The sequence below is a fragment of the Onychostoma macrolepis genome, chromosome 06 (assembly GCF_012432095.1).
Source record: "Onychostoma macrolepis isolate SWU-2019 chromosome 06, ASM1243209v1, whole genome shotgun sequence".
Lineage (NCBI taxonomy): Eukaryota > Metazoa > Chordata > Actinopteri > Cypriniformes > Cyprinidae > Onychostoma > Onychostoma macrolepis.
Window position 1 is genome coordinate 3,047,116 of NC_081160.1, and position 17,391 is coordinate 3,064,506.

General features: G+C 34.8%; 1 protein-coding gene across 3 annotated transcripts in view; it reads left to right on the forward strand.

The window, feature by feature from the left end:
• pbx1b (pre-B-cell leukemia homeobox 1b) overlaps positions 1-17,391 on the forward strand; it is an 85,789-nt gene that overhangs the window by 16,053 nt on the left and 52,345 nt on the right. Inside the window, exon 1 of one of the 3 annotated variants that reach the window (XM_058779115.1) lies at positions 954-2,103. The exons of the other annotated variants lie outside the window; for them this stretch is intronic. Within the exon in view, the coding sequence (XP_058635098.1) occupies positions 2,079-2,103 (25 nt within the window). The 5' untranslated portion in view covers positions 954-2,078. Of the gene's footprint in view, positions 1-953; positions 2,104-17,391 lie in introns of those variants that run through there. 3 annotated transcript variants of the gene reach the window in all.

Below are 17,391 nucleotides of genomic sequence, written 5' to 3' on the forward strand. Positions count from 1 at the left end.
TGCTGGTGGGTAGATAAAGCTGTGCACCTTGGTTCGTGGCAATTAGCCAAAGCCAACCAATCAGATTGGAGCTTTGTCATAATGAAAAATGTCTATTTTTGCACACGGTATGCATGAGAAGATCTGTGAACAGGCTGTGCACAATGGTCTTTTGCTTTTTCCCTACGAAACTCCCATAGTGATTGTATAAATGTGGTGTATATACATGTCTCAATCACTACAGCTGTTGTGGGATGATCACACAGTTATGAATGCAGGCCAAACCAAGTCGTTCCAAATTTTTTTACATTTTTCTTCACAAATGGTTGTGCAATTAGCTTTTCTCCATGCAAGTACAATGCATGTTCAGAGTGACCATGAAATCTCATTAAAATGAATCTCTATTCCAGGTGTTCTGAGGTCATTAACTTTGTGTAATTATCATTTTGCTCTGGTAATCTTCTTTCTGGTGAGCTGTTGCAACCACATCGAGTCTGTAAGTTACTCATGAAATAAGTGAATGAATCATCCAGACTGAATTTGTGAACTGGATCAACTTTTACATTGAAAAGATTTGTCTTAAAAGAATGATTCGTTCACAGATCGGACATGTTAGTTCTTGTGCCAAGGGCACTTAGAGTTGAGTCTGTTTTTCACATAAAGCTGTTGTTTGACTTGGAATATATTTTGGTTTTGCGTTCTTTTTTGATGCTTGAAAGCTTCAGTTCTTGTTTGTCTTATTTGCGTGGAAAATAATATAATTTTGATTTTACATTTTGCTGAATATGCACGGCCGGGAATAAATTACATTTTAAAACATATTCATAATTTAAAAAAGTTATTTTAAATTGTAAAAATATTTCACTGTTTTTACTATATATTTAATCAAATGAATGCAGCCTCGGTGAGCAAAAGACTTAAAAAAAAAAAAGATTAAAAGTTCTAAAGCGTCCTAACTTTTGACTGGTAATATATAATGATCGTATTGATTTAAAATCTGATATTTAAAATCATATGTAAAAGGTCTACTTTTGTGTATCATGAAAGAAAGTCATGCAGATTTGGAACGACGTGAGAGTGAATTAACGATGACAGCGAATTCACATTTTTGGGTGAACTATCACATGCATTGCATCTAAATTACGACCTATTTAACACGTCAGTCTGGTCTGATTTATCTTCTGGATCTCAGATGATGGATTCAGCGTCTCTTTATCTACATGCTTCATGACGCCTCTCTGAGTACGTCTGTCCAGGTGGGCGGGGATGAACCCTGAACCTGCCTTTTCATGGGATGCCGCCAATAAAAATGAGATGTCAATCATCCTGCGCTGCTGTGGTGTGTTGGAGCCTGTCCAGCTGTCCTTCAGTCCCTCAAACCGTCACTCAGCGTCCCACCATCCACTGGCGACAGAATCTCAATGATGTTCTTAAGAAGTCACATTCCCTTTGATAAGACGTGAATTACAGCCGTCCTTAAGTAGGTGTTGAGGAGCGCCGTGCTGACGGTACTTTTATTAATCAGCTCCGACATGTTTCATTGTTATTCTTGTCCACTGACATGTCTCATTGTTTTGATTGGACCTCCGCTGCCGGATTTGCAACAGACGGGTGAAACCGAAAGAGCATCAAGTGGAAAAAGTCTCTCTGGATGTCTGTGATCTCTGGTCAGAAACATGAAGAGAAGAAGGTCTAATTGGAGCTAAACCTGCACATTCGTTGTGTGCTGGATAGCAAGTATAAACAAAAATAGCATAGGCGAGGAATACAGTTGTACAATATACTGTTTTTACACTCGTGCATTTATATTTGGCATTTTAAGAATTTGATCAAGAAGATTAATTGATTCTGATGTTCTTTAGACATCACAGTGATGTTGTTTTGTTTGAGACTAAAGGTTTAAATGTTTTAATGGCAAGACTTGTAGCACTTTAAAACATTTTTATAGAGGAAAAACTGATTTATATTCACATTTTTGATGCGTATTGCATAGAAATGGTTTGGAATTTATAATTGCTGTTCATGCGGTTCAAGTGATTTCAGTCTTCTTTTTATTTCTCAGTATAGACGAGAACAATTTTTAGTGCTAGTGCAACAAAATGAAGAGAAAAGTATGTGCATTAGGTGAGTAATTGATGCTTTATTTAGCCTATACTTTTTGTTGCGCATTTGTGTGTGTAAAAACGTATTTGTGCATTTACAATTAAAACGTACTCTGATCAGTATTAGCCTTTCACCTTTTAATTGACGCCCGCCCCCAACACGGAAAGGCGTTTCTGATTGGTCAAAAAGTATGGGCCAGCTTGTGTGATTGGCGTACATAAATGCTTTGCAGTATGTATCGCATAATGATCGTAACACTTTGGACTTTGTCATTTGATCAATTCAAACATGTAATCATTAGCTGCTTTCATGCAATACATTTGTTAAATTACTGTAAAATTGCTGGATCGACTTTTCCGGTAAATCCATCATATCTGCAGTTCACACAAGCAACGGCTTTCCAAGTTTTACCATTAATTAATACCAGTTTTATTCATCTTCCTGGATGATCTGTCCAATTAGACAACACTTTTCCTACTTCTGAGGGATCAGGGTTATTATAGTTAACTAGAACTAAAACCATAAAAAAATGTTGCTTGAAATGAACTAAAAAAATAAATATTACTAAAAACTATATATATAAATATTTTAAAATACAAAAACTAATAAAAATGACAAATATACAAAATAACTTTAAAATAGAACAATAGAAAAATAAAAAATAAAAATGTTAATAAAAATACAGTAAAAAAATCACTGACAATTAAATAAAACTGCACAGAACATGCTTATGCTTTTTAAAATGTGAGACAATAGCATCCAATAACAGTGCTGATTAATAGAAAAAAGTTCTTTAGACGCATTTTAAAAATGCACGAGATGCAGAAAAAGCAAAGAGATAAGTCAAAAATGTCCATCTAGCTCATGTTTACACAGAATAACCGATTCACACAAATTATTTTCTGGTATTTTTTTCTAAAAGTCTGTTTGCACATGGTCTGTAAACCAATAATTTTCCAGAAAGCACTGTAAGTGTAAAAGCCCCAGTTACCTTGGTTTTCATAATTAGCAAATTCCAGTTTAGATCTTTCACTTGATCTTCCTGAATGCAAAACATTCTTAAGATGTCATATTGGAGTGTGTTTATTCTGATCTGCTGAACTGGTCGAGTTAATGAACGGAATCGTCTTCTATCACAAACTCCCCAAACACACTGGTAGCGGCGCGCTAATGATGCAGCCCAGCTCAGGTAGCTGTCAGGCCGCTGTGATTAATTAAATCCAAAACTAGGCCAATTTGTCACTTTCTGTGGTGTGGTCGGATAAAGAGACTCGTGCTGCCGTCTCTTCACTCTTCCATACGTTACTCCTTCGATGTACGGGCGGGAGATTTTTCACGATGTCTTAATTGCCGCATTGGAAGGGCTCGGCGAATGTGAAATTCCTTTTAAAACACGTCGAGTCGTCGGAGCAGCCAAGCCAAACACGCGCTCAATTGCCTGACCTACACCTAGAGGTGACTTTTTGCCAATATGACTTTTTGCCTAATAAATCAAGAGCCGACGCTTGATTTATTAGGAATGTGAAAGAGACGGTTGGAGATATTCTTCTAAATGTCAGCGCCGGTGCTGTTGGGGATTTGTTTGATCTCGTGTAGTCGCTCTCTGACTCTCTGTTAAATCTGTCAGTATGCAAACGGCCCACGTCATCTCGACGAAGAAAGACAGGTGTCTACTGTACACATCCGTCAAGTCCCTAGCCAACTCGCGTTTTAGTACAGATGACTGTCAAGACGGTTCCTGAGCATGAGAGGTTGGGAAGGAGAGGTCATCTCCTCTGCCGACCCTCACAAGGTGTGTCAGGCAGCTTAGCGCTCTGTCGCGTCACCGCAGTCAGATTGAGGGTTTGAGGGATGTTGTCTTGTTGACAGTCGACTGCAGACGCAGCAGAGGTGATCTGCTTCCATCCAACGTCTTGACAGGGAAAAGCAGAGGAGAAATTCCAGGACAGGCCCAAACCAAATGTCCAAAAAGCGAATTTCTGCAGAATCTGCGTGTTCATTTATGAAATATTTTTGATGGGAAAATATATTTTTTAATATCACAAATGTCTGGGATAAATTAAATGGAAAAAAAGAATATATGGCTATATGGCTCTGGGAAAATATACAATGCATTATTTTATGTTCATTTACAAAATATTTTTGTTGAGGGGGGAAAAAAAAACAAAATTTGCGTACTGTGCATTTCCTTCAGTATTAATAAAGCATAAATATGTTTTTAATATCAAAAATGTCTGGGATAAGTTAAATGGAAAAAAAATAAACATAAGATACTTAGAAAATGTGCAGTATGTTAGTGCATGTTCATTTACAAAATATGTTTAGTTTGAGAAAACAAACTTTTTTTATACCGCACAGTAATGCAGTATGTATATGTTTTGAAAATCACAATTTCCTGGAATAAATTAAATGAAAAAATAACTTTACAGTATTTCATGATTTTTCAAAATTTGTATACTGTACAGTAATTTTCAGTATTAAATAATATGCATTTTTAATATTACAAATGTCTGGGATAAATTTAATGGAAAAAATAGATATACTTGATTATACTCTTTTGAAATGTTACCATTTGCATATTAAAGTTGTGACTGATTTTTTACTTTAGTATTCTGTCGTATATTTGAGTGTAATAGATTATTGAAAAATAATAAAAATGTAGGTTAGGTACTCGGTTCAGTTAATTTGTTGTTGATTCGTTTTTGAGGTGTGGATGTTGCACTTAAAAATGTACTTAAAAAAGACTACATGATTGGAGAAGTCTGGCATACATCACCAGAAGATCTACTGGTGTTATTCTGATTTAAACATTACAGGGTTAAAAAGTGCAGCATGCACAGACGAGTCTTTCACAATAAGATCTATGACATGCATTTACAAAATAGATAGGGGGAATTTTCATTTAATGCCAGCTTTAACATGAGCTGTATCGCAGCGATCTTTGAATCAACAAAATCACAGACGCTCCTGCGGGGTTTTTTTTTCCAGGTGAAACACACTTTATCATGATTCCACAGAAATCTCAAGATTTTCCGCCAAAATCAGTGATCGCCTCTGGACGTGCTCAACAGAAATACAACTTTTTTGAATTAATTTCTTCGTGCATGTAAACAGAAGAGAAACGTCTAACAGAAGTTTAACTTGTCACTTTCTGGGCATTTTGGGTCTTGACTCTCCCGCTGTTCAGACTGGCAGAATCTGACATGCTTCCTCGCAGAGGTGACACGAGCCGGCGGGAGCCAAATGACTAATGCAGAGCCGCATGGAGATCGCAGCACAGCCAACACACACATTTCCATTTCCTGCATGCATGTTCTTTCCCTAGCATTTCAATTGATCTGTAGTGAAGCTGACAAAGATGGCTGTGTGTTTAATATATTCCAGCGGGCACATTAACAGCGGGGTCCGAGTGCTGCTTTCACGTTAATTATTTAATTGCAGATGTGAATGTAGATGTTGTTGCTGCCAGTGATGGATTTTTCTTGTCTTAAATGTGGTGTCACTCAGGGTTGAGCAGTATTACCATAATCTTACACCATGCCATGATTAGATTTTATCTCACAGTCATGGTATATATCACAAACTAGTAATTTTTTTAAGAGAATGGTGAATGAATAATCTATTAAATTTTAAACATTAATATATAATCACTGGGAAAGTACATATTTTGCTATATGTATGTATGCGTATATATATATATATATATATATATGTATGTATATATATGTGTGTGTATGTGTGTATGTATGTGTGTATAATAATATTATTTATTATGTACTTTTTCAGTGATTAATGTTGTAACTTCATTGAATATTTTTGCCTTTTACAATGTTACCTTAGTATCACTGATATACTATTATAGTTTTTGTTAATATTGTATTTAATATCAGTTATAATATTTGTTATATTTTATTTTTATATTTTCTGTTTTCATTTTTTCAGTTTTAGTAATTTTGTTGTGTGTTTTTGTTAGTTTTATTTGTCTTTTGGTAACAATTTACAACAAGGTTTCATTTGTTAACATAAGTCAACTATATTAGTTAACGAACAATACTTATATAGCATTTATTAATCTTAGTTAATGCTAAGTTCAACATTACTTATACATTATTAAAATCAAAAGCTGTATCTGTTAATGTTAGTTAATGCACTGCGAACTAACATGAACATTTTTTTAACTAACGTTAAAAAGGTTAATAAATGCGGCATAAACATTTATAAACAACAGTTAAACCGAATGAAAATGTTGCTTTGTCAAATAATAAATAATTAAAAATAAAATTTTGTTTCAGGTAATAAAATTATTATTATTTTCTTTATTAAATATGGTTTCAGTTTTAGTTAACGATGATAACCCTGGTGTTTTATTATATAAAATTGCATTGTTTTGCATTGCACTGTGGTAAAATCGCTATAATGTGAATTCTGATTGGATGAGCCACATTCAAGTAGCCAGCTTTTGGCCCCGCCCCTTAACAGCTGCTTCTTTCTCGACTTGTATGTCACACGTCTCTGCATTTTCTCATTTCTGTGCATTTATCTGTCAGTCTGTCGTGTAAATAGCCAAAAGTTGTCCTGCCCAATGAGAGCTGTGCAAACACTAGTTTACCGCGGTATATTCGCTACAGCAAGTGATGCCGCCCATCCCTGCGTTGCTCTTCTTGCTTTCATCAGGCCGTAATAACATGCGGCTCAGAATCACGCCGAGGGTCCCGGAGGCGTCTGGTGTGATCTTTCGGGGGGCTGGAGGTCTTCAGACCCGGCGCTCGCCGTCCCTTTAGCCCGAAGCTTCAGTGCTGACAGCGCTCATGTTTATTTCATCCTGTGTCTGGGCTGTCTCGTTTTTCTCCAGCCTCCGATGTCATTAACGCCGGGAGAGAGGACCCTGCAGTGGCGCGGCTAATGAATTCCACTGCGGCTCCTCTCTCCTCACCTCGTTACCCCGGCTCAGGGTGTCAAATTAAAACTGCCGGAGAAAAGAGCGTGTGTGTGTGGGTGGGTGGGCGAGCAGTCATTGTGGCTTCAACATTGTGGTCAATAATCAACAGCGTGTGGTTGCTAGGCTGGAAATTGTGGTGGTGTTCGAGGAATGAGTCAGGCTGATGGTCGTATAGTGGGCTGAAGATGTTGATTGTGGCACAAAATTAATGAGTTCCTGGCTGAGACGGATTTAGAGACGCTTACTGAGGGAATCACACTGAGATATTGTGAATGTGTGCTGTGTTGGACTGGATTAGCTGTTCCTGGCTGCGTCTCATTCCGCTCTCTCGTGCCCTAGATAGGGGGTTGCGTCAACTACTGTATGGACATATTTGACACTGGAAAGTTTTAGGAATTAAATCGCTTTCTCAAACTCACAAATTTATTTCATTGGACCACTAGCAGCGTCTCAAATCAATTATATTTGAGGAAATTAACATATTATAATAACACATTATATATAATATATTTAAATAAAACAAAGATTATTGGAGTGTATTTTACAAGAAAATACTATTTTAGTCTTCCTACTTCAAAATTTCATGTTTAATTCAATTTATTAATTGCCAATTCTGTGTTGTTATTAGTGAACTTTACTAGTGAAAATTGTTTCTGCACCAATTTTTTTTTGTTTGTTTCATTTAGCTTGGCATTTATAATAAATGTTATAATGAATGACACTCTAATTTATTTTTTATAGTTATGTTTTTCATTTCTGTTGTGTTCTGAATACCATTCAATTCAAAAGATTTGTTTTGGAGCAAGGAGAACAAAAATACATATTTATAGTGTACCTTTGCTTCGTTTATAGGCATTTTACATTAGTTCTGAGTGTAATAATAAAATGTGACTTATCTGTGGGGTTTTCCCCCTCAACAATACAATTCGCGATTTATTTTCGAGAAAAATATGGTAAATAAAAATGCCAAATTCTTGGTCTTGCTATTGCCATAGCCACAATTGTATGTGTCCGAAATATATAATCGTTAATGAATTTTTGCTTAATTTTATGGAATTTGGGCACTAGAAATCTAGTGTGCGTACTTTTGAGCCAAAGAGCAGATTGAGACACATTCACGTTAAAATCAGCTTCTCAAATTAATCATAATATCATAAATGTCAGTGTATTTAAAGATCACATTCTGGATTAAAAGATTTTCAGTGTTCATCATACAGTGAGAGATTGTGATTTAGGTCATTTGTCTGTTTTTGATGGAATAGTTAGCGTTTAGCATGGCCTGCTAATTGTGCTGATTTAGTTGTCATGAAGGAAGCGTGACGGATGTGGACGTGTTATTGAGTTGTTCGGTGATGAAGGCTTCTTTCCCATCTATTAGATGTTTCAGTTCTGCTTTCTCTACTGAAATAAACAGCTTAAGGTGGTTTGCTGGTTTAGATGGTCAAACCTTTGCTGACAAATGCCCAAAACCACTATAAAACCATGTTAAGCTAGTTCAAGATGTCCAGAAGAACAACCAGTGTTTTTCCATTCAAGATTTCCTCACAATCACAGGACATTCTGTGAGGATAGAGCTTAATATGACACCTTGCATTGATATTGTAATGATGATTTCAGTGTTTTGATGCAGGTAGATGGGTGTGGTGTGTGTGTGTCCCTGTAGAAATCAAGCAGAAATGGGCCCTGTATCTCTTTCTCTCTTTCCCTGACAGAACTGGCAGATGGAAAATGGTGTCAATCAATTCATCAGAGCTGTGTGTCTCCTTTGGGAGTGTGTGTGTGTGTGTGTGTGTGTGTGTGTGTGTGTGTGTGTGTGGTCAGGGATGTTGTGGGCGGAGCTTAGAGGTCTAGAGAGATTCCTGTCTGCTAATGAAGACTCAGGTTATGTTCTGCACAGAATCCTTACTACATGCAGAATACTGTATACTGAATTATTTTCAAAAGTAATATGTGAAGCAGAGCCCATTTAAATGATTTAACATTCATTTTTAATTCAGTGATTTAAGTTCTACTTTCAGACATTGAAAAATCATTTTAAATTTTACCACCTTTTTTTGTGCATTATGTTTCATCACTGCACATAGCCTGCATAGATGATATGTTTTCATTTCCTTTCAAATTAATAAGTGTTTGGAGGACAGCATTGGGCAGGATGTGGAAAAATGTATTGTAAATAATTATATTATATTATATTATATTATATTATATTATATTATATTATATTATATTATATTATATTATATTATATTATATTATATTATATTATATTATATTATATTATATTATATTATATTAATGATTTTTAAATAAAAATGTATTATTATTTTTAATTAAAATTATAGATCTAAGCAACATTTCCTATTATTATCAGTGTTGAAAATATTTAACATGACAGAAAAGTCAAAAGAACAGTCAAATTCATAACATTATTTATGAATATGTTGAATTAGCTTCTATATATTTTCAATTTTAATTTTAGGAATTATTTGGGAATTTATTATATAATTCAATTTATATTACGATTTATATTACAACCGCCTAACTGCATCCTGGCCTTGTTTGTCCAAAGACATAAATGTGCAGCATCATTTAATGATATGTTAATATCCTCAAATGCTCTGCATTTGCATATTAAGAGAGATTTGCTGGTTCGGAAGCATGATATATTTTAATTAAGGATTAATTGAAAAGTAATGGGAGTGTGATTCTGAATTCTGCGGCGGAGGCTGCCGTTCACTCATCAGTGGAATATGAAGTGCCGTGAAGAGCGAAGGTCCTCACGGGGTCTTCACAAAACAAACGGCCCTTCTTCTTCATGCATGCAAACGCCAGAGAGCGCATCAGGAGTGGCCTTCATTTGGCTATTGAAACACTCTCTCTCTCTCGGCTCAGAAGCACTGAGACACGGAACACTAGTTGTGTTGGCAATTATGGTAATGGGATGCTATTAGGCCATGATTCCGTATGAGTGATCTGGGAGAGGGAGGCCCCGGCGGTGCAAACCATAACAGAGCGTGTGCTTCTCCTTGATACTGCTCCAGCAACATCATTTGCATAATGAACCCTCCCAGTAATGAGGGGTGTGGCCTGAACCGGCTGTTCAGAATAGCATGCTAACATACTAGTCGTATTATTTCTGCAGTATGTAGGCTATGCTGTGCTCAGTATATTTTCTGTATGCATGGAAGACCCGGGTGACCTGCTGCATTTGTTAAATTGTGCAGTATATAACAGCATACTGCACTGAAGAATGCATCCCACGATGCACTGCACCTTACATTTCCAGTATGACGATGAATGAATTAGGCCCTAGTGGTTTCACTCATTATTTGATCGTATTGCAAAAAGTTGATGTATATTTAAACAAATTGAATTAAAGATGATAACTGGACGCAAATCATGTGCAACATAATGAGATCGTGTCACAAAAATGTAGAATATGTTCTAATTTAAATAATCGAAACATTATATAACGTTTTATAACATAACATAATTTTAACAAAATACATGTATTTCATTATCTCTCTTTAAATAATGAATTGTAATGAAATATATAACATGACAGAAAAGGCAAAAGAACAGTCAAATTTATTTTAAATGTTTAATTTTAACTGTATTTATTAATTTGTTGCATTGGCTTTATTATTAATATTTTTAGTTTTCATTTTAGGAAATATTTGTGGTAATTTATGATATAAATCTTTTTTTAATAAATTTAATTTGTCTGTTTATATTCATTTAGCCTTTGGTGAAACTTATGCTACTTTATTTTCCATTTATCATGCCACCCCAGCATTTATAATTCAATATAATTTTAATTCATTTTAAAACATTTTTCATTTTAAATTTACTTTACTAATAATTCTGCGTTGAATATATTGTGCATTTTTTTAACTGTTTTTAAAAATTTTTATAGAAATATTTTTGTAACATTATAAATGTCTTACTGACCCCATTTTATTTTATTATTTTTATTAAACTGCTTTAAAGTTGTATAATATTTCCTGTTGTCCATGAGCGAATGGAGTCCTTATGTAAATTGTGGCATTCTTCATTAATTTGGCAGAGCTGCGTAACATCTTCATTCATATAGTTTCCTCCTCTCTCTCTCTCTCTCTCTGTATTGATATTTTATTCCAGTTTGTGTGTGTGTTTTGCGTTGAAGGGCCTGTCATCTCCTCGCGCGTTCAGCGGATATGATGCGAACGCTCTGGACTCTCAGGGGGAGATATTTAACACCCAGAACCCCCTCTGTCTCTCTCGGCCTTCTTTTTTCATTCTCCCTTAATGAGAAACCCTCCTAATTATTTCAGTGGCTGTATTGGGGACGGATCAGGAGCTCGGGGACGTGACTGTGATGCTGATGAACACTCACGATCAATAATTTAGGTCTGAGCGGTAATGACAGGGCCAGTCCAACACAACACATCAGAGGTGATGCTTCCAGATGAAACCAGGAGCAGCGTCTGCGTCAGGAATATCAGCTGCCTTTTAGCTCAGCTTTATGGTTTTATTTAAAGGATTATATTCTTGCTTATTTTGTACTTTATCAGCATAAAGTCTGGTTCCTATTGTAGCTTATTCTGATCAATAACAGACAGCCTGATCAATATCAAGTGACCGAAAAACAATGCATTGCTGTTAGACGCCATTTAGTAGCAGGTTAATATGAAGTAGGACATATATGCATATTTTGCATATTTCTGGTGATTTGAGGGGAAAAAAAGTCTTTTTCTGATTAAGAATGGCAGTTGCAGTTTAAAATGTAATTCAAAATTATTTAAATAATGACAATAATAATAATAATAATAATAATATTATTATAGCTTAATTCTTCTTCAATTATAATTAATAATTTAGTATTAACAGTTACTACTAATGCATTTAATTAGTACTTTTATTTCATTATTGAATTATTACTGAATAACAAAAATCTATTGTAATATTTCTCTGTAAAAATCAAGCTAATAATAATAATACTAATTAATGTATTAATTTTAATAATAATGTAATGATGATGATGATAATAATAATAATTGTTATAGTTTAATTATTATTAATTATAATTAATAATAATTTAATATTAACAAGTACTACTACTTTTATTTAATTATTACTAAATAAAACAAAAATACTCAAATATTGTAACTATTGTAGTATCTCAGTGAAAAATCAAGTATTTATTAATAATAATAATAATAATAATTTTATATTACAACTGTAAAATTACCTTACTAATATTTATGGCTGTCCTAATTACTTCATTTTCTAGTGTTAATCAATCAAACATTTACTTTGACGGAAATCCACAGGGAGTCCTTAAAGCTTCTCTTTTGTTGGCAACAGAAGGTTTATAAGTGCTTCTCATTACAAGTACAGGAAGATGGCTTGTGCGTGTTGTGTTTTCAGATGTCTCTGGGAATATTTGTATGGATTTTGTACAAATCGCTGTAGACTTTTTGCTCAGAATTTCTGTCCATCCAAAAGTAATTTTCATCATCCAATTAGTTCCCAGTGGATATAATCAAATTCCTCTCTCATTGAATATCCTGTTCCACTTAGAAATATGCCACATTCTGAAAGTCAAATGGGTAGCGAATGGTGTTTCATGTTGACTTTAAAGGTTTCAAGTTCATCTTGAAGTTTGAAGCGATGCCCATGTGATCTGGACCAGCCCCTCCAGAGACATACATCTTTTAAAGGTACTACTCTTCAGACAGGCCTTGCCTGTAGCCTTCCCCTCAATTATTAAAGTCTGTTTCCTGCGTTCCCTCCGTCTCAGCCTCTTTCTATGCAGGAGAGGGACCTAATGTTCTCTGTAGTTCAGTACCAAAACCCAAACTCCCTTCAGCTTCACTGACTGCTCTCCCAAATCAAGGGCAGACCAAAGACTAACAACTGCAGGATGAAAAACTGAACAACTTTGGAGTACAGCTGGGTGGTGTGATGCTACAGTGTATAGAACTCTAGACGTTTTGCTTGACGTATTTACACTACCGTTCAAAAGTAGTTTTTTTTTTTTTTTTAAAGAAGTCACTTTTGCTCACTAAAAAGACAGCAATATTGTGAAATATTATTACAATTTATAAAAACTATTTTCTATGTGAATATACTGTGAAATGCAGTTTATTTCTGTGATCAAAGCTGAATTTTCAGCATCATTGCTCCAGTCTTCAGTGTCACATGATCCTTCAGAAATCATTCTAATATGCTGATTTGCTGCTCAAGAAACATTTCTGATTATTATCAGTGAAACTGATTTGATCTTTCACGATTCTTTGATGTATAAAAAGTTCAAAAGAACAGCATTTATTAGAAACAGAAATCTTTTGTAACATTATAAATGATCAACATAATGTGCCCTTTTTTCAAACCCCCCCCCAAAAAACATGTAATTGACCCTAAACTTTTGAAGTAGCATATACTACTATTGATCATGGTCGCAGTTGATCACATCAGCTTCAAAGTTATATAATAGTTCATTTTCTTAAGCGTATTATTATGCATGATCTGACCTTTTGGTAAATTCCAAATAAAAAAGTAAAACCTGACTCATGTGGTGATGCATATGGTCAGACCGGTCATCTGCGAGTGAGGCTACTGATCCATGCGCAACTTCCTGAAAGCTAATCGCACTAGTTTCCTCTCTCTCTCAAAGGCTTTGCATTAATGATTTTAGTGAATCCAGCTCTGTATCTGTTGGAAATATGGATGAGCTTCAAGCGTGGTCCATATGGATTTAATATCCCAGCCTTTCCCTCTTCAAACAATATGATGTATTGTGGGTTGAGCTACAGTTTTCCATCACTCTGTCTGTGTGTGTGTGTGCTGCAGTACATGGGAAATGTGATTGTGTGACTGTCATACGAGAGACACATTTGTGTCTGATGTGCTCTTTGATTAATGCGTGCGGTCTTGAGATGCTCCACTAATTAAAGCCAAATGCCTGAGATTGAAACATTTGTTATTGACCCGCTGCATTACTCTCATCAGATTCGCTGTCGAGTCTTGGGTTTTGAAAGACAGTGTTTGCCAAACAGAAACTGATGCATTCTGCATGGCTTCCATCTTGGTACGTTTGGAAAGGGTTGTCAGGATGTTTCATGTCTTTCATTAAAGTCTCTGAAGATTCAAAATCCAGAAAAATAAAAGGAAGCTTGTTTCGGTCACACAAACTCTCACAAACAATTAATTTTTTATTCTATCTCACAATTCTGACTTTTTTCTCACAATTACAAATTAAACTGAGAATTGCGAGATGTAAACTCAGATTTGCAAGCTGTAAACTGAGAATTGTAAGATGTAAACTCAGAATTGCTAAATGTAAACTCGGTTTTGCAAGATGTAAACTAAGAATTGCGAGATGTAAACTGAGATTTGAGGTATAAACTGAAAATTGCGAGATATCAGCTGAGAATTGCAAGATATAAGCAAATTTGCTAGATGTCAGTTGAGAATTGTGAGAAAAAAAGTCTGAATTCTGAGTTTGTATCTTGTAGTTGTGTAACAAGTCCAAATTGTGAGATTAAAAATCGATTGCCTTTTTTAATTTTCATTTCGTTGCAACAAGCTTCCATAAAATGATGCGCTTTTCACATATGAAAGCATTAAACCAGGGTCATTGATTAATAATGAAAACATTTTCACACTGGACATTTGGGTTAACATTTTTATGTGCATATTTATGATAATTACTAGAGATTACATAATTTGTTTAAACCTGAGGAAGTTTGATGTCTCTCTGTGAAATTTAAGACTATTCTGTAAGCATGTCTTTGCAGAGATTGTCATTAATGGTTATGTTTGAATGAAATATTAATGTTTTTGCAAACCACAGTTCCGTACTGAGAAGTTTAATTAAAGTTGCAGAGTTCACACCAAAAGTAGAAGACAAGAAACGGCTATTAGATTGAAAAATGGCTTCTTTGTTGCTCCTAGTTTGCAGTCTGTCGCCATGACTCATTCTGACAGACTTTAATATTCAAACGCTGAATTAAAATAGATGTTGCTGCATTACTCGACATGCTGTCAATATGCCGGCGGTTTGTGAGCGCGGGGCGGTGGGAAGATACTCTGTCAGCTCCGTGTCTGATGTCTGTACTCACGTCTACAATCAGATAATTGACAGAGAGACACTGGAGACTAACAAATCGACAGCTGCTGTTAATCAATGTGCGGTGACTTCATGAAATTCTTGTCGTCGGAGAGAAATATGACCGTTTCTCATCGCTCTGTTCATCTGTGTCTCGTCCAAAAATCTGTGATGATTTTCCACACTGGGGCTGTCGAGCTGTCTCAGGTTTTCGACTTCAGGAAGCTCTCGACAGTCTTGGAATCAGCAGCCAGAGTTCAGGAAAACAAATGCAGCTCACACAGATCCATAAAAAACCTCAGATTTTCCATCAGGCGCATTGACTTCAGTCTCGTCACTATCACTGTGAAAAGTCATTTCTTGTTTTCCTGTAAAAAAACATTCTTAAAACAAGATGGATTTTCTTGAGAAACACAGTTGCTTCAGATTTGTTTTCGCAGACTATATCTTGAATTAAGTTTATATTTCTTTTCCTGTAAGCAAATATGCTTTTATGTGCTAGTTTTAAGAATACATCTGCCAAGAATGTTTATGAAGTTTACATAAACATTAAAAAACAATACTTTCTTTCTTTACTTATTTTTTTTTAATATTTACTTACTAACTTATTCATTTTTAAATCTAAAACAAAACAAATGTAATATAGTATGATATTGGTGTCCTTTTTCTCTAATTTTGTGACCTCCGACCATTTTTTCGTATAAAATTGCTATAAATAAGTCATATATTTTTGGGGAATCTAAATCTAAATGGTTGAATGTGAAAAATATTGTAAAAATTGCTAAAAAAAATATATATATATATATATATATATATATATATATATATATATATATATATATATATATATATATATATATATATATATATATATATATATATATATATATATATATATATATATATATATATATATTAAAATTGTTTATTTTATTTAGTGTAAATTATGACCTGGGAATTTCTTTCTTTTCGTTTTGCGGCATATTAGCATGTACTACGGCATCAAAGCGGCCCGCTGTGATTAAACCTGTTACACCGTGAGATGTGTTTTCACATGATTTATATGTGCCAAATGGCTAATTGTCTCTAAATAATTACATCCCAGTTTGAGCTCAGGGTTGGAGTGTGTGCTCGTGATATGACGACTGCTTGAGTCGCAGTGATTATGAGAAAGACGTGTGGTGTTGAGTGAAAATCATCTTCTAAATGGACAGTGATTCTGGAATAGAAGAGCATTTCCAGTGGTGTCTCTGTTTTGTCCGTTATGTGAGGGTCACGGTCTCCGGTCTGAATGGTAAAAGCAGTAATGGTCCCCTGAGAAGGATCATAATGACAATAAAGCCATCAATTACCCCCAGGATAACCGTTTCAAAGTGCGTTTTATCGCAGCTTCTAGAATAAAAGACTTTATTGGTACGTTTAAAGGGACAGTGCATTGTGCTGATCTGTTTTATGACCCAGTGGTGACATCTTAAACTTTATTGAACGAGACTCTCAAATCAGCACCAAGAGCATAAATGCACATAAATTTTCAAATTCCCATTAAATTCTCTCATAATGTGCTGGATAATCCAATTGTTGCATGTTCAGACCTTAGTTTTCTATGATGATCTTAGTCATCACAAAATGTATTACATCACTTTTGGGTTTGTTTAATTAATTCATGAACATTACTGAAGTAGTAGTTTAAAAAAACTGAATATTGTCACCATTTACTCCAACTTTAGTCCAAATTGCTATGTCTATGCTATTGCTATATTGCTATTGCTATGTGGGGCTGGGTGAATTTTTTGTAATTGTTTTTGGACATTTAACTAGCATTCTCTTTATAAAAAAAAATGTACGCAAACTTATCGCAAAAATGCATTCTGTGTGAATAACTGCTCAGGACTTGCCATATGTGACCCTGGTCTTAAGCTGCATGGGGACATTTGTAGCAATAGCCAAAAATACAGCGTATGAGTCAAAATTATAGATTTTTCTTTTATGCCAAAAATCATTAGGATATTAAGTAAAGATCATGTTCCATGAAGATATTTTGTAAATATCCTACCGTAAATATATAAAAACGTCATTTTTGATTAGTAATATGCATTGCTAAGAACTTCCATTTGGACAACTTTAAAGGTGATTTTCTCAATATTTAGTTTTTTTTTGGTTTTGTGGTCCAGGGTCACATATGTTCTGCATTACAGTCCATCATAGAGCACATCACACGTGAGCGAAAAGATATTTTGAAGAATGTTGGTGACCAAGTAGTTGACGGCAGCTATTGACT